The sequence below is a fragment of the Siniperca chuatsi genome, linkage group LG2 (assembly GCF_020085105.1).
Source record: "Siniperca chuatsi isolate FFG_IHB_CAS linkage group LG2, ASM2008510v1, whole genome shotgun sequence".
NCBI lineage: Eukaryota > Metazoa > Chordata > Actinopteri > Centrarchiformes > Sinipercidae > Siniperca > Siniperca chuatsi.
Genome location: NC_058043.1, coordinates 15,033,960 through 15,051,394, shown reverse-complemented (window position 1 = coordinate 15,051,394; position 17,435 = coordinate 15,033,960). Strand labels below are relative to the sequence as shown.

At 40.3% G+C, this 17,435-nt stretch overlaps 2 protein-coding genes across 6 annotated transcripts; both read right to left on the bottom strand.

Annotated features, from left to right (window-relative positions):
* Positions 1–2,130: 2,130 nt before the first annotated feature.
* tusc2a (tumor suppressor 2, mitochondrial calcium regulator a) lies at positions 2,131–5,014 on the bottom strand. Of its 2 annotated transcripts, none has more exons than XM_044215939.1 (4): positions 4,860–5,014; positions 3,853–4,090; positions 2,949–3,069; positions 2,131–2,863 (listed from the first exon to the last, which is right to left on the bottom strand). In XM_044215939.1, exons 2-4 carry the CDS (start codon positions 3,999–4,001, stop codon positions 2,798–2,800), a joined length of 336 nt encoding a protein of 111 aa, XP_044071874.1. In that variant the 5' UTR covers positions 4,002–4,090; positions 4,860–5,014; the 3' UTR covers positions 2,131–2,797. The 2 variants fall into 2 exon arrangements, with proteins under 2 accessions (XP_044071874.1, XP_044071883.1); XM_044215948.1 differs by lacking the exon at positions 4,860–5,014 and adding an exon at positions 4,603–4,817.
* A 189-nt stretch (positions 5,015–5,203) lies between these two features.
* LOC122885129 (ras association domain-containing protein 1-like) lies at positions 5,204–17,213 on the bottom strand. Of its 4 annotated transcripts, none has more exons than XM_044215833.1 (7): positions 16,864–17,213; positions 15,426–15,778; positions 14,532–14,656; positions 7,100–7,204; positions 6,734–7,019; positions 6,492–6,607; positions 5,204–6,379 (listed from the first exon to the last, which is right to left on the bottom strand). In XM_044215833.1, the coding sequence occupies exons 2-7, from the start codon at positions 15,742–15,744 to the stop codon at positions 6,233–6,235; spliced, it is 1,098 nt and encodes a 365-aa protein (XP_044071768.1). In that variant the 5' UTR covers positions 15,745–15,778; positions 16,864–17,213; the 3' UTR covers positions 5,204–6,232. The 4 variants fall into 4 exon arrangements, with proteins under 4 accessions (XP_044071768.1, XP_044071774.1, XP_044071791.1 ...); XM_044215839.1 differs by having other exon boundaries at positions 15,426–15,975; positions 16,864–17,191; XM_044215856.1 differs by lacking the exon at positions 16,864–17,213 and having other exon boundaries at positions 15,434–15,566.
* Between the last annotated feature and the right edge of the window lie 222 nt (positions 17,214–17,435).

Here is a 17,435-nt window from a genome sequence, read left to right as displayed (position 1 = left end):
CTCTGTCTCTGTGTGTGTTTAAGGAAAATGCAGAGCATGAAGGAACCATGTGAATGAAGAGGCAGGGAATGGAACAAAGGATTGGCCTGGTTTCCCTCCAATCTCCAGCTTCCCTTTGACCTCTGCCTCCTGAACATTACATCAGCAGAAGTCAAGGACCGTCAGGGACCGTCAGGAAGCGAAAACAATGGCAAGGAAACTGGAAACACGCCCTGCCACCTTCACTTTGCGTCCCAAACACTTAATGCACTACGATACATTTGGCGGATGGAAGAATTTCATTGGAACAATTGCGTTTGACCTTAATAAAAGTTTACTACTTTATTTCCCCTTATTCTACTGACCAAAACACCCAATTTATATATGGATAAATTAAAACATGGCGGAGAAGTACCTAAATGTGCTGCTGCTGTTTGCACCTAAACCTACTTTCTTGTGGCTTTATGTTTCGATTAGATACACAGGACGCTACCATCAATTTTCCTGGAGAGTTATTTGTATCTTTCAGTTACTCTGTCAGTCACATGCACTGTGTGTGATCATCCTATACCTCAGTAAAGAGTAACATAATCCAACTGTGAATTCAGATAAAACAGGCTACAGTAAGCACTGCTGTTTCACTTTAAACAGCTACAGTATGTTAAGTGATTGCTGAGAAACAATGTCTTTTACTGTTTATAATTCAAAGCATGTTTTAGTTCTTTTTCAAGGCTGCTGATCATTTATAATGACTATCTCTCTCACACACGCATTGTACACATCACAGAACACATTGTATAGATAAAAACAGTGCTGTACAGTGTCATATTCATGAAGTTCATACATTTTTTATGGCTTTGCGAGAAAGGGTTCATCCTTATAATACAGGCCAGACTTTCAGCAAAACATCAAAGACCAGTGGAGAGGAAACACATCAAAGTGACTGACCTCTGGCCCAAAAACACTCCCAACCACATTCCACACAATTACAGACACCAGAGAATGCATGCAAAGGAAGCCCTACCCATGTATTGTGGGGATTTGTCAACCATGTACACTGAAATATGTTTACATTGCCATTAAAGTTTGATTTTGTGCCAGTTCGCAGCACCAGCCTCAACTGGTCACGATTTGAGTCTTTGAGCGTTTACCTCAGACAACATTTAATTACATCTGCAGCCTTTTTGGAAAGTGTAACTGCGCAGGATTATCATTAGAGGTAAGTGAGTAAACATATATGGTGCAAAAAAAACAAAAACACCACACATAATCAGACATGAACTCATTGAAGTTACTACAGGTACAGATGTCTGCTGCCATCTACAGGTGGCATACCTTACATGTTATGGAAATGTTAATTAATTGTATTTCAATTGTCTGCAGATTATCACTACTTTTGCATAATGTAGAAATAAGTAGGCAAACAAAAAAGAAAATCTGGCTTTAGTTGCACACAGCAGCTCTGCAAGGCATACTGAAATTCAAGAAGGCAATGAGGAAATCTAAAAATAAGGGATACCCAACAGCTGTCATAAGTACAGGAATTGCAATCTCAACTTGTCCATTCACTTCTTGCAAACTAAAATCATCGTTTTCATTCTAAAACTGAGGTTCTTTCTGGTTCTTGCTGGCGACTGGTACTTAAAGACACAATTTGACATTTTGGGAAATATGTTTATTCGCTTTTTTGAGAAGATCGATACCACTCTCATGTCTGTGCATTCAATATGAAGCTGGAGCCAAAAGCTAACTAGCTTATCTTAGCATAAAGCCTGTAAACAGGGGGGGAAACCGCTAGCTTGGCTGTGGTCAAAGGTAACAAAATACATCTACCAGCACCTTTAAAGCTCACTAATTTACACGTTATATCTTGTTTGTTTAATCCACAAAAAAACCCAAGACAGATACCAGAGTGGCATCGATCTTCTCATCTAACTCTCGGCAAGAAAGCGAATACGCTTATTTCCCAAGATGTTGAAATATTCATTTAAATGTGGACCTTTTTTCATCAGTTTACATCCAAAGTAAGACGTTGACATATGGGACCAAAAAGTCAAATGTTCTTATGTTTACACAGATACTGCTTGGTCATAACTCAATGGTAATAGGAGCCCATAACAAACATAAGAGAGAATTATTTGACTCAAGATATTCAGCTCAGTAAACCATTTATTCAAGTATTTCCAACTAAGAAATCTGAAATTATTTACAGTACATTATGTTCACTAGTGCAGGTCTGAGCTCCGGTAACTGAGACAGACTCAGACGTGAAAACACAGAACATGACCATATATACAATAAGTTTCACAACTCTTCATTATTCTACCCTGTAACTACATCTTCAATCCCTCTCACACACATTCTCTCAGACAAACCTAAGTGCACACATGTACACATACAAGACACATACAGTTTCACTCTACATCTCACAGAAGGCATAAACCATTAAAGCCTTTTCACATCAAGGATGTTTTTCCCTGCAAAAAAACTCACAAGAGAAATACAACTTCATTTGATGTATTCTCTAAGACTGCTTACATATCAGCTGGATAGTGGAAACACAACCTGTACCATCACTACTTCTGTGAATATCAAAATATGGAGTTTTTGTGAAAAGGGTATCCTCTGACCATAGTTGAATTCAAATGTATAACATTTCATTCAATATATCAGTTTAATATGACAGTTTGAATCTTCCATTTTCTCTCCAGACCACAGTTCCAGTCTTGACCGTAATGCTTGGAGACTGGAACAAGACTTTACTCCGGGAAGAGTACCTGTGGCTGCACTTCATAGTAGATGAGTCCTGTGCAACTTTTCACACCTCACAGAGGACGATGGGGAAATCTACATGAATACAGGGGTGGTCGAGCTTCACAATTCCCTGAAAGATAAAACAAACAATATTCAAACTGACAAATCATTCCAAACAACCAGATCAGCATTGCCAAAATGAGGCTCTAGCTCACCTGTGGAATTAGGTTTTTCTGAATCCTCTTCAACTTGGACTTTTTTCTGCCATTTTTTGTCACCACCGTCTCTTCATAGAATTCATGGGCAAGGTCACCGTCCTCATCATAGTACAAAGAACTGCCAACACAGCAAGTAAACTTCAGTCTAAAACTACATGTCAGAAGAGGAAACTTGCATCAGATCACGGTTAATTGAATATTATATGGTCAGTTCACCCAAAACACACAAACACTATATATATATATATATATATATATATATATATATATATATATATATATATATTTTCTATATATTTTCTCACTTACCCCCACCACTGACTGATGCCTAGCACGTAGCACGTACTATGCACTTTAAACTTATATACTTATATACTTTAGTATTTTTTAACAATTTAGTGTATTATTTCATGTTTTCCATGTGTTTTATTGAGCTGCATGTCTGCTCTACAATCTACTCTTTTTAATTGCCCCACTGTGGACGACTAAAGTTACTGAATTAAACTGATCTGCCTCTGAAACCCAGCATAATCACCATACCTCACTGTGGACAGTTTTCATTGGGACTATTTCTTCAGCAGAAAGTAGTTCTAATAAAAGCTGTTGACAGCGAAGTCTGTGGATTATTCTGTGTAACCAGGACTTTGTCTCTAGAAACACATAGAGCTGCTGTGCGTAACAAATATTTTGTTAGGGGCGTCCTGGTGGCCTAGGCGCTGACCATGAACCGCAGCGTGCCCGCTTCCATCCGGCCTAGGGTGTTTGCTGAATGTCATTCCCCATCTCTCTACTTTCTTATAATCTAGTCATTCACCTCCATTGTATTTGGGTGTCAGAAATATAAAATATGTTGATTTAAGTGAATCAACCCTTTACCATTTTCTAATCATGTACAATTTACCTCCTCCTGGTAAAAACAAATGGTGTTGCATTTCTGGAACCTTTGAGTCGGGCCACAGACTGCTCGTTCCCATCACTGGCTGAATCACCTCCAGCTCCACTGCTCGAGAAAGGCCAGACACCTTTGGCTTTGGATCCACTTCCTCCCATCCTCAGAGATAAGGCATAGTTAGTCTCCAATTAAAGCTTTCAATCTGGTTGCTGGCCAGACGCTCTCAATTCCTTATCAAAGCCAGGATCTGAAAAGTAAAAGTGCACAAAGAAAGAACACATTTCCAATCAGACTTGACTTTCTCTGCCTGGTGGTGTTTAGGTGTGTGACTACTTGTGTAACTCTGCTGCCTACTATAAAGACCCATTTGTTTAGTAAGTGACTGCACACTAGTTGGATCTAATTCTTTTTTGATGAATGGCTATATAAAACATTACATTTAATGCAGTTATCACTATTGTCAATGTGATTAATGCCCATTTTACCCTGTAAAATTAATTTGTCCAATTCAAGACGCAATTGAATTAAAGATGTTGACATAAGAACTGTTAAAGCTTCTCAAGCTTAACTTACATGAAAGTACTATGAAAATATGAACTCACTAAGCCTGACATTTTTGGAGTGATTTACGTTATGCTAGCTTTACCGGAAGCTAACAAACTGGGCCATACAACTACCGAACACAAAACGCAAGCAATCTGATTCACAATGTTAGTTACACTGCTATATTAACTTATAAACACAGCTATCGTTTTATACCTAATGCACGCAGTCTTTATTACATAAAAGCGCCCCCTTGATATTCGGCCAATGTGGCTAATAACAACTCGCTAACGATACCTGCACATTTAGGTGAGTTAGCCTGTTAGCTTCTGCCGCTGACGCAGGTTAGCTACGATAGCTAAATGATAACTAGCTAGACAAGGCAGAGCTATCTCCAAAACAAACACAGGATTATCTTTGCCGTACACCGCCAAAAACGATACTTTCAAACGTGCGTCTGGTCAATATCATACCTTATCACAGACAATTAAATCGCCATGTCCTGTCATAACTTTTACCACCAGCTACGTTAAGCTAGCGTTAGCTGTTTAGGTCCTAGTCCTTACGATGAGGCGATCAGCTGATCTGACAGACAGGAGGCACCTACAGTTAAAGCAAAACAGTGTACTTAAAACTACTTGACCTCATTAGGGATGTTAATCTAAATAATGGTGAGATAAAAAATGCATTTAAGTCTAGGTCCGAAATGGGAATTAATTTGAGTGCTTGAAGGGCATGCATATACGGAATGCCATGTAATAGGGCAAATATTTTAACATTCATTCATGTTTGATATCTGAAAAATACAAAAACTTGATAGAATGAGGAAATTCTTTACTGAATGCAGTGCACATTTATCACAACATTTTGAAGGTTGCTACAACATGTAAATTTGTGCATAGACAGATACAATTAAAGTGAATTGAAAAACAGAAGACAAACATTTTCTTTTAAGAGGACAGTAAAAACAAAGATATAAGGAATGACAAAGGGCTTCCAGTGAAACACATGTATACCAATATTCATTCAAGATTCCAGTCAACCAGAGTGACTTCGACACTGCTCTCTGACATTCATAACTGCATACAAATGTCCATACATCAGTCAAGCTCACAAATTGACAGTAAAATAAAAAAAATTGAGTTGCACCCATCAGGGGTGTCGAGAGGACGTGGCAGACTTTTGAGCCTGGGTCAAATGAAAATCCAGATACCTTTCAGCAACAAACGTGTATTTAACTTTCTAACAGGATAAAGGCCAAAATCAGGTTAAGAAGTATGGTTTTTATGGTAGGTTGTTTAAGGACCAGATTGAGTTTATCTAAACTTGGCAGTAATGTCATGATTGTGAAAAAGAAAAGGAATTTAACTTCCAGACATGTGATTATCTGCTCAGTTACAACATAGGGCTTGACTTCAGCACTGCATCTACAAATGCTTAATCAACACATGGGATTTTTTTTTAAACCTAAAAATGCCAAAACATCACTGACATTAAAAGTTAAAGTGACACATCGGTTGTTTTTTAGATGGTAACCAATAACAACAGATATTTCTGGATACAACCACAGTCTCATCTGCCAGTCTTCACTTCTCTCAACTCATTCTCTCAGGCACATCAGACTCTCCAGGTGTAAGGCACTTCTCATCTCTCGCATCATTTCACACGCACATTCGCGCTAGCTCTCTCTCTCTCATTGTCTTGCGCCCTGTCTCACTCTCTCGTTCACCAAAGAGGCGTTTTCGAGTTATGTTCTCTGGGATCTTTGGATGCAGCGATGTCTGGTCATCTTCAGGTGATTGTCCAGCCAAGAGGTGCACGTTTTAACCCCAAGCACAGAGTCGCCTCAGCCGGGGGTCGAGCCAGCCAGAGCCTCCTGCATCTGAGTGCGGGCCAGAGCGTACCGCTGCACTATCTGCTTGACGTGTTCCTCCTCTTCACGCTGCAGAATGCGTATGAAGTTCTTTAACTCGGGCATGGAGAAGGCATGCCACTGTAAAGACAGAAAAATCACATTAGTGTACATACAGTATATAAACTAACCATGTTTGCTGGATCTAACGCATGGTTTTGATCCTTTATTCCCATGTTCATGTTGCACTCACGTTGACTTCTCCAGTTTCATTCTCTTTCAGAACAAAACTGAGGACTTTCTCATTGGGCCCAGCACACAGACGCAGACGGAGCGGACGCTCATCATCGGACAGCTTGCGAACGTAAACTGAAGGAGGCAGACAAAAAGACTATATTTAGTGCACAGTATACAAATTTAGATTTAAAAAAACAAAAAAACACACACACACTGCAGGAGTTCAACGTGTAAACATAATGAAAAAAGGAGTAATACCCTGGTCATGGCGCTCGCTGCGCTCAAACAGAGCAAACTTGCCAGGATTGTCCACCACTGTAAACTTTTTCAACAGAGCCTCGATGACCTCGCGAGCAGAGGTGCGTGAGCTTATGTGTAGGTGCTTGGATGCATCCTTTGGCAGGTAGAAAGACGTGCGGCGCTTCACTCCGCTAGCCCTCCTCCCTCCAGCATCGTGACCTCCTTTCTTTGGAGGTGGAACTGACACGGGTCGCACCAACTTGAACTGCACCTTTATGAAGCCAGTGTAAGAACCATCCTTGTTCTGTTGAGAAAAACAAAAATGTTACACTGAACACCTTTACATTTAAATGCATGGATTTGTTGTGAATCATCACTACTCACAATGTTCATGAACAGATTGCTGTTGATTTGAGCGTTGTATTCCTTCACCTTCTGCTGAATATCTACACTGGTCAACTCCTGCTTTCCCAATTCAATTTGTTCATCCTGGAGGAGACAGTGAGGAGTTACAAATTAAACCACCAGGTGTCAGTGCTCACCGCCAAACCACAACAGGAACAAGGTAAACCCCAGCACAACACACACATTGCACTATCACTGGATATGGCCATGGGGTTGTGACATTAAAAAGGACATGTTCTGTAATAATTACAGACGTTATGGATAACTTATATTTTTTGTACCAATCACAAAAACATGAAGGAAGTGTGACCCTCTTGAGTAAGTGCAGTTCACAAGGGCAGGACTTTTACACAGGGAAAAAAAAAATCTCTTTACAACACGCTGCTTTTGAATGAAAACATTGTACGTCTCAAAATAAGTTTTTCAGGAATTGAGAACGGGTGTTTTTATTGCATGAACCCAGGGTTGTTTAGAAGAGGATTACAAACACCCACCCTTAAATAAAAGGTGTTGTTACTTCACTTTGTCAGGTTTTGTTATTTCTAACAGTGAGCACCAATTGCATCAGACTCAACTTCCTGACAACGTAGCAAAGGAAACAATGATGTCAGCTCTGCCCAATCCTGTTTGACTGCTCCCATCCCTCGGTGTAGGCGGGGGGGTAAAGGGAGGAGGATGTGTGTGTGTGTGTGTGTGTGGGGGGGCAACATGCAGCTGTCTGCAATGACTGCGACCAACAGTTCTGCACTGCATTCCTCAACTTGGTATTCATGTAAAAATAACCTCCCCTCTCACAAGTGGGAGAGACAATGCCCTCCCTTGTTTTACAGGCACATCCTGTGAAGTCAGCTGCCTCATCAACCGCACGCTCCCAGTCATGTTTCAGTCATGCACATTGGGCCTCTAGCATCTGCATGACTGTTAGCTCAATTAGGGCATTTTTCCTGTGTCTACTGACCAACTGGCATTTCCTGCATAGAAAGAAAATTCAACAGAACAAATTTATTTTCCTCACTGTACTCCAGCTAATTCCTCGAGGTAGGAGCAGGGGGTTTCCTGAGGAGTAAAATCCTATATCAATATCCTTACAGTCCTAAGGATGCTGCTAACATCTAAATCAATACTTATGCAGATTTCTCCACTATTATGAACAAGCATTTTAGCATAAATGTACAAAAAAATTGTGAAAATGTATCTAACTCTATCCTGGCTCCATCTATTGTCAATTAAAACCAGGCAAAGTTGCAAGCATTAAAAATGGCTGGGTAGCTTACAAATTGATGTCAAGCAGAACAAGATCAATAGTAGCAATCCTTAGGCAGAGTGACTTACTGTAGAGTTAATATGCTGCTGTTAACAAGTCAATAAATCAATATATGAGGGCCAAGTGGAGCTTTCCAGTATGGTAACGGTAGGAGGATAAACATACGCAACAACTGTGCCTCTACATGTCCACAAAAGGAGTGTCACATCAAAAACACAATGTTGAAAGTGCCAACAACATAAAACAAAAATGGCTTCTGTACAGGGACAGAAAATGGTGAATGTCAATGAATTTTACAGTAAACTGTCTGTTTCTCAATAAAGAAAGCTGATACGTGAGTGGGTGTGGGTGACAAAAGGGAACAGAAAATGAACAAATAAAAAACAATACATGACTCATCTGAGATTGAGAAATAAGTGTGAGACAACTGAAGGAATAGTCAATTAACAGTGGGTGTTAAGCCGGAAACTTTAGAAGCGGGTGTGCGTCACAAAACATGACATTTGAGTTGTTCTCACCATGAGTTCAGCTGTGGGTCTGTGCTTGTTACAATAAAAAGACGCACTGATGAGTTTCTAAGCCAAAACCAGTTGCTGCTTTTTCCCAGTGCTGATATGCATTTTATAATTAAGGTTCACACGATTTAAGTCTCATGTCTGTTTACTCAAAACTGGAGGAACAAGAACTCCACCCTTAACCTGCAAGCTCACTTGGCAAGCATCTTCTCTGTCGGCTGCCCTTGAGCTGCTGAGCAACACACCCTAGCATGTGACCCCTAAAAGTAGGGTTAGTGGATAAAATACTTTAATTAAACATAGAAACTGTGAGCAAGAGAGCAGAAATATCAAATAACGCGAGAGTAGTTATGGAGAACCACCCATCACCCATCTCTCTGGTCTCACTCACGACATGACTTTGATTCAAGCCTAACGTTTATTTTCTTCCTCTCACCTGGTTTACGTTAGCATTAACGTTAGCATTAACGTTTGCCTTCTTGGTTTTGGGGAAGAAAGATGTCCGGGCGGTGAAGTACTGCTCAAACTCGGAGTCGGGGTCCTCCTCGCTGCAGTAGCCGCTGCTGGTGGAGCTGCCCCAGGTCATCTCGAAGGAGGGAGTTTTGTCCGAGCTGATGGCCGCGTTTGTCATATTGACTACCGATAAAACCTTTTACACTAGAGTCAACAATCAAAACTTAAACTACGAAGACGACTAAAAGTGTAAATAAACCACTCTTAGCTGAATCTACAACGTTACAAAACCTGGCTAACTTCAACGGTTAACTAATCTCGCAGACGACGAAATATCTTTAGCGCCTTGATAACAACAGTCTAATCGACAAAACTGTCAGACTTTTTTTTCCTCTAACTTAGACTGCCGGCCACGTTTCCACTGTGCAAACTCAGTCTGTGTGAAACAGGATGTATATTCTGCCCCCCCCCCCGCCGAGGCCCCACCCAGGTCCGTTGAGTTGAGTTTGGAAAATACACAAAACCACCGCAGCCGGTTGCGATTGGACGCCGAGGGGAAATACCAAAGACTTCACCCCACCCTCCCCCCTCTCTCTGCCGCCGCCGCCGCCGCCTCCTTCCCCCATGGATGCTGCTGCTTCCCGCTGAACATGTACCGCCGAGTCGTGTGATGATGGGACAGTCTATGTTGTGCTTTTGTTTTTGTGGTTTTGTATTAAACTTGTTGAAACTTAATAAAGAATTATTTAAAAAAAATTGCATGTAGATAATGCTGATATGCAAACAAAATCACTTTGTTGACACCAATGTGATATTTTCAGTAGCACTCTAGCGATTATTAGACAGAACTAGGGGACTTACAAAATCAAAGCAGCAGAGGCAGAGATATCTAAACTTTTAGTTCCTAATGGCTCTTAAAACACTGGATCCTACAATTCCCATAATACCACTCCATAGGGTGTTTCATTATGCTGCGTTCATGTCATATCGGTGTAAAACGTGTTTCGTCTTGTAAAGAGCGTTCTCATCTACTTCCAGGTCATACTAATTTTTCAGAACGCTCCGATATATCTGACTTGTCACTAACTAATACAGAAGTGACTGAAGACTGTCATTTAATGTAATTAAACCCACACTGAATGGATATGGTGTTATATTGTCGAAGCACAGTATTATATTGCTTACGCAACCAACTCTGTAATCACAGAACCGTCTCGATGACGCGAACGCTCGCAAGTTATCATGGGAATCTTTCCTGTCTCCCATATGACATGAACGCGGCATTAGACCCTCTCTGCCTCCTAAATGTCCTCATCTAATGACATCGTCAGGGTTATTTTTCCCAACGTTAGAAAGCTCCTTTCAGAGCCACAGAAGACATTATACAATACAATAGTCCTCCTCATGACAAGTCAGTGAAGTGCCTCTTTAATCGATCACTATTTTCATAATGAATTGTTTGTTTGTTTGAATCACTTTCAGCTTATCTCTGTTTTGTATCATAATAAATAAAATACTTTTACAAAACGAGCAATTTGAATGGCACCCTGGGAAACTTTCTAACATTTTATAGACAAAACAATCAGATAATTGAGAGAATACTCGGCAGATTAATTGATAATCAAAATAACCGGGACGCACTGATCCAATACGCCGGATCTGCTTCGAGTATCAAGTGCAGATCGAGTATCGACCGTGACATAACCGATCCACAATAAATACAGTTTCTTTGTCAATGTCATAAAATTCTGTGCTTCCATAGTCACTTTTCATGTAGACATGGTGGGCCGCCAACTAGCTCAGTTTTTTGTGCCACAACAGTCTTCATGTTAAATAAAAATGATTGCAATGAGTTCCACTCTGGTATTGGATCGGTACCCAGTAGAAAATAATTGTTAGTTGCATCCCTAATTTTCAATATGCATAATACTGCAATGTAAACACATTTTTAACTTTAGGGGGGAGGATATTAAAATGTGACTAAAGATGATTCCAAGCTTTTGTAGTGAGAATCTGGCTACTGAAATCTGTAATCAGGTATGTTGATTAAATCTTTAATTTCTGCTAGAACAGCATTCAAAGCTGAGATGAAAGGCACCTTTTTTTCAGCAGCTATGATTATGAGACAGATAAACAATCCCCTTTTTTACCTTTGTTCATCTGGAACATCCCACCCATAGTGTACCCTTTTAATTGATTCAAGTAATAACACTGAGGAGAACATAAAAACCAAGGGCACGTGTCCACCTGGTGAAGACAATTTGAATGGCACCCTGGGAAACTTTCTAACATTTTATAGACAAAACAATCAGATAATTGAGAGAATACTCGGCAGATTAATTGATAATCAAAATAACCGGGACGCACTGATCCAATACGCCGGATCTGCTTCGAGTATCAAGTGCAGATCGAGTATCGACCGTGACATAACCGATCCACAATAAATACAGTTTCTTTGTCAATGTCATAAAATTCTGTGCTTCCATAGTCACTTTTCATGTAGACATGGTGGGCCGCCAACTAGCTCAGTTTTTTGTGCCACAACAGTCTTCATGTTAAATAAAAATGATTGCAATGAGTTCCACTCTGGTATTGGATCGGTACCCAGTAGAAAATAATTGTTAGTTGCATCCCTAATTTTCAATATGCATAATACTGCAATGTAAACACATTTTTAACTTTAGGGGAGGATATTAAAATGTGACTAAAGATGATTCCAAGCTTTTGTAGTGAGAATCTGGCTACTGAAATCTGTAATCAGGTATGTTGATTAAATCTTTAATTTCTGCTAGAACAGCATTCAAAGCTGAGATGAAAGGCACCTTTTTCAGCAGCTATGATTATGAGACAGATAAACAATCCCCTTTTTACCTTTGTTCATCTGGAACATCCCACCCATAGTGTACCCTTTTAATTGATTCAAGTAATAACACTGAGGAGAACATAAAAACCAAGGGCACGTGTCCACCTGGTGAAGACAATTTGAATGGCACCCTGGGAAACTTTCTAACATTTTATAGACAAAACAATCAGATAATTGAGAGAATACTCGGCAGATTAATTGATAATCAAAATAACCGGGACGCACTGATCCAATACGCCGGATCTGCTTCGAGTATCAAGTGCAGATCGAGTATCGACCGTGACATAACCGATCCACAATAAATACAGTTTCTTTGTCAATGTCATAAAATTCTGTGCTTCCATAGTCACTTTTCATGTAGACATGGTGGGCCGCCAACTAGCTCAGTTTTTTGTGCCACAACAGTCTTCATGTTAAATAAAAATGATTGCAATGAGTTCCACTCTGGTATTGGATCGGTACCCAGTAGAAAATAATTGTTAGTTGCATCCCTAATTTTCAATATGCATAATACTGCAATGTAAACACATTTTTAACTTTAGGGGGGAGGATATTAAAATGTGACTAAAGATGATTCCAAGCTTTTGTAGTGAGAATCTGGCTACTGAAATCTGTAATCAGGTATGTTGATTAAATCTTTAATTTCTGCTAGAACAGCATTCAAAGCTGAGATGAAAGGCACCTTTTTTTCAGCAGCTATGATTATGAGACAGATAAACAATCCCCTTTTTTACCTTTGTTCATCTGGAACATCCCACCCATAGTGTACCCTTTTAATTGATTCAAGTAATAACACTGAGGAGAACATAAAAACCAAGGGCACGTGTCCACCTGGTGAAGACATTTTGAAATATCCAAGGTGTATTGGCAGGAAACACTAGGAGCCTCCGAGTGTGAACTGATGAGTTCACATACGTGGGCTGCTACACCCAGAAACCCTCCAGCTGTTCTTACACAGAGCAGGCTTTTAAACTCTGACTGAACCAAAGGTAAAACATTTCAGTGGTACAAACCTTACAGAAGTGGAAATGCTAAAAAATGATAAGATTCTGCTTTTGTGCTGATACAGAACATAATGATCTTGTCTTGCATGTTTTGACTTTTTTTTGTACTGGTCAATGGTATCAGTTCCACCTGGGCTTTTCCTGCTATGTCAAGTCAACACGTCTGCTGTGTAAAAGCCCAAGCACCAACAAAACATCTAGCCATGTCTTCACACTGTTCATACATCTGCTGAACAGCTTGCTGAGGTTTTCACATTCCAGTCGTCCTTTGATAAGCAACAGGTGCTTGATAGAGAGGGAATAAAACCTGTTACCAAGAAACCAAACCCTGCAGCCTTGAACAACTACTGGCTCGTAGCCTTAACTCCCCTCTTTATAAACAACATGTGGTGCAGAAAAGCACAGTGAGGAGTCTTCTTCTAGTAATAGTTTAGATGTACAGCAGCCAGGTCTTGACTTTATCTCAGCTGAAAAAGCATTAATTAAAAAGATATAAGATCCTCTCACCAATTAATGGTGACCATCTGGATAGGGTATATTAAAATGTTTTTTGCCACCTTTAGGCCTGATTACTGATTAGTGGGCCATCATGGAAACAATTAGGTCAGTTTCAGGTGAAACTAGCTAATCAACAGATACTCAGGTAGACTCCTTCCTGAGGGCAGGGCTTATGCAACACAGAGTAGCTTAAATTTCTGAGTTCCCGGCCCATTTTTTCACAATTGAGAATGACTTCCGGATGGGAGCCGAAACGTCTTGATTCTGAAAACAGTGTCCAGATGACTACGACTGAAACCTTTTCTACGATGTTACCTGTAACGTTTTCCATTTCTCAGCAACTTCCCCTTCAAATCCCTTTACTTCCCTTTACAAACAGGTAGCTGTTCCCCTACCTGGTGCTACCTGGTGCTGTATATTTGCTCAACAGCAAATATACAGTTAATTCTGACAGGGTTGGGTAGCCTTTAGTTAAACCTGTGCAGTTAGTGGAACTGGGTGAAGGGTGTGTATTTATTGCTGTATAAAATGATTCCCGTTTTTGGCCAATAAAGATTTATTTGTTCCCTAAAGCATCAGATGTCCATATAATCCAACCAGGTGGCACATAATGACACATGCAAAGTATGGAGGCTTGTAGAAGATACTGGTTTCCAACTATAGTAGCACAATATGGTAATCATTTCCTGACGTTGAAGACGCTGTAAAAAGCAAGTAAACAGGGACTACTCTCACTTCTGATTGTGAGCAAAGCTGCTTATGAACAATTGAATAGCACAAAGCCAATCATACTGACAAATGCAAAGGTCCTTACCACATTGGTGTCTGTTTCTATGGCGTGCTCCACAACACATGTGTGGTCAGCCGCAGAGCTTCGATCCCAGCTGCAGTCCAGCCGGATCAGGGCACGACAGCGGTAGTGACATGTGAATCTACAATCTGTAAGTGCAGAAAGTCACTGAGATTAGACAGACAATGCCAAACATATAAATACAAAATCGTCAACTGTAAGCACGCATGTGATATTATATATTATTGAAGAGTGCAATTCTAAATGGGTGATGGCCTCCTCTGGCCATTAGTTGTCACTGCAGTTATTCTAAGTTGGCTTTCCCCTGCCTTCACCATCTTCTCCCTTTTGTGTCACAATATACAGTATATAAATACATAAATAAATAGCACTTGTCTTCAAATACACAATATTCCACCTGTTGAGTGCAGCTGTGAAATATAACAGAGGTAAGATACACAATATCATGTATCACATCAAAGTACACTTCAGTTTATAAATACATGAATATCTATTTGTTTCACTGTGATTTTATTGCGGTTAGATATTCAAATTACTGTTAAGAAGCATATCTTTCCCCTTGCACTAAATGCTTTACACATACCACAGCCACATTTCAGGTGGTTTCAGTTATTGAAAAGGAAGTGCAAGACTACTGCAACTCCAGATAAGTCTTGAGCAAGAGGAGCATCCAGGTCTTTAGGCGACCCACAGCCTAGATAATGGCCAAGCCACAAAAACCACTTAACTGCATGCTTTATTTATTTCTGTTTAAAAACAACACAGAGAACATTTATGGCAGTTAAAGTTGTGATTTCTACATCTTTCTCTGTTCAACCGAATTTCCTCTTACATGCATATGCACAGAGGCAATCACACACCCATCAGATCATAAACAGCCTACGTAAGCCAACTCACTGACACACCGCAGGCTCTGCTTGTACAGGCCCCAGATGAAGTCTCCACACAGGTCACACCACGTGGGCTGAGCGTGGCTGCAGGGCTGGAAGTTGTGTCCCTCTCCCTTCTCCTCAGTGAGCTGTGGGTCCTGGGTGCTGCTCAGGACTCTGATGATGCCCACCCGGCTCAGCAGGTCTGGGACCTTCCCCGGGCTGATCCTCAAGGCGTTGGCTCTCTCCAGGCGTGGAGGCGAGCAGGGCGAATGTGTGCCGGTCAGCTCTATCTGCTCTCTGCCCGGCTTCAGGTCACGGAGCTCGATGAACTCCCCCCAAGACATTGCGTCACTCAGAGCCTGGCTTCCTCCATTATCACTACAGGCAGAAAAACATACAATAACACACTGGTGCTTACCTGCCAAAGACGTGATGTGACTGAAATTATAAGGTTCCATCTCAGTTCACTTTGTGAATTAGTCACAGAAACCGGAAAGTTGCCTGTTGTTGTTATGTGGTGTTTTTGAAAAGGTGGCATTTCCATCTGACTGTAGATTCTGAATGTTGGGTCTGCTCTATCAGGGAACAAAATGATGTTTTTAAAAATCAAAAGGGATATTAAATTTTAGACTGCCTCATATGAAAAAAACTACAAGAACTACAGTATATTCAGTGGAGGCAGAATTATAGAAGTATTCAGTTCCTGTACTTAAGCCAACGTAGCAAAACCACCATTTAAAAAATACTTCATTACAAGTAAACATCCTGCATTCAAAATGTAACTTTAGTAAGAATTATCAGCTAAATGTACTTAAAGGATCAAAAGTGAAGTATTCATTATGCAGCAGGATGGCTCTTTACATGTTATATTATTGGATTATTATTACTGATGCTTTAACGTTTAAGCAGCATTTTAATGTTATAGCCGGTCAAGGTGGAGCTACTTTGAATTTGAATTAATTTATACACGGTTGGGCAGTTTAATTTGTAACAATATAAACAGATCATATGTTTTGTATGTAAAATCTGTAGAGTAGCCTACAGCTGCCAAATCAAGCAGTGGAGAAAAAAGCACAATGAATTGTAGTGGAGTAAACTGTACCTAGTGATTTATTATACTCGTTGGTTTGTCATGCATACCATACTCTAGTAATTATAGCCTATAATATTAGATTGTCTGCAAACCTAGTATAAGCAAAGTAGCGTATGAAACTAGCCAGAATAGCCTAATGTAAAACAAATTACTGTAACATGTTAATGTCGCTTTACAATGTACTTTACGTTTAACAAGACGGCGTAGCTTTCATTCCTCTGTAAATAAAACAATTAAAGGTGCATTTACGAGGGCTCGGAAGATGAACACTCAAATGCTTAGTCATAAAACAATAAGCTTGATAATTAAACTAATCACTTCTGAAACTTCAAAGTAAAACAACATCTTGAGGATCTTCAGTTTAACTTACCGAAACAGGGGAGAAAACAGCCCCGTGGCAATCGCTTTGTCTCAAAACTTCTTCCATCCGAAGAGAAAAACTTTCCGCAGATATTTTTCTGTGGGTTTCCAAGTAACGGAGGTGTGCAGCCTCGGCTACATCTCTGGAAATAATCGATCATCACCGTCAAGTCACAGCTAGCGACGGAGGCCCTGCTTCGTTTGTCGCTGACATCAGTGTAACGGCGGCATCTGAGCGCTGCTCAAGACACTCACCATCTTTTCACTTTGTCAGACTGTGTTGTAGGAGGAAGCAGCTAATCATGAAAAAGAGAGAGTGAGATGAGACTGAGCTGAACCGACATCCGGAATGTTTTCACATAGGGGGTGCTTCTGAGTCCGGAGCACTCACTCAGTGTGGGCGTGCAAAGTCCCCCACCCCTCTAACCACTGTCTCAATAAAGTGTGTGGGTTTCATTTACCACAGCTGGGAAAACCTTAAATATATATAAACTGCAAAACTTCAAACTGGAAATGTATGTATAATGCTTAAACCTACAACCTATTATGTATTTCCTGACAGGTCAGATCCTCAGCAGAAAG

What these genes read in the sequence shown, in the direction of transcription:
- tusc2a (XM_044215939.1), bottom strand. Translation starts at nt 4,001, where the DNA reads ATGGGAGGAAGTGGATCCAAAGCCAAAGGTGTCTGGCCTTTCTCGAGC. An exon ending in TTTGTTTTTACCAGGAGGAG is followed by an intron (nt 3,070 to 3,852) that starts GTAAATTGTACA and finishes CTGTGTTGGCAG; the next exon opens with TTCTTTGTACTATGATGAGG. An exon ending in AGAAAAACCTAATTCCACAG is followed by an intron (nt 2,864 to 2,948) that starts GTGAGCTAGAGC and finishes TTTATCTTTCAG; the next exon opens with GGAATTGTGAAGCTCGACCA.
- LOC122885129 (XM_044215839.1), bottom strand. Translation starts at nt 15,858, where the DNA reads ATGGAACCTTATAATTTCAGTCACATCACGTCTTTGGCAGGTAAGCAC. An exon ending in GCAGAGCCTGCGGTGTGTCA is followed by an intron (nt 14,657 to 15,425) that starts GTGAGTTGGCTT and finishes CTGCACTTACAG; the next exon opens with ATTGTAGATTCACATGTCAC. An exon ending in CAGCGAGCGCCATGACCAGG is followed by an intron (nt 6,608 to 6,733) that starts GTATTACTCCTT and finishes TGCCTCCTTCAG; the next exon opens with TTTACGTTCGCAAGCTGTCC.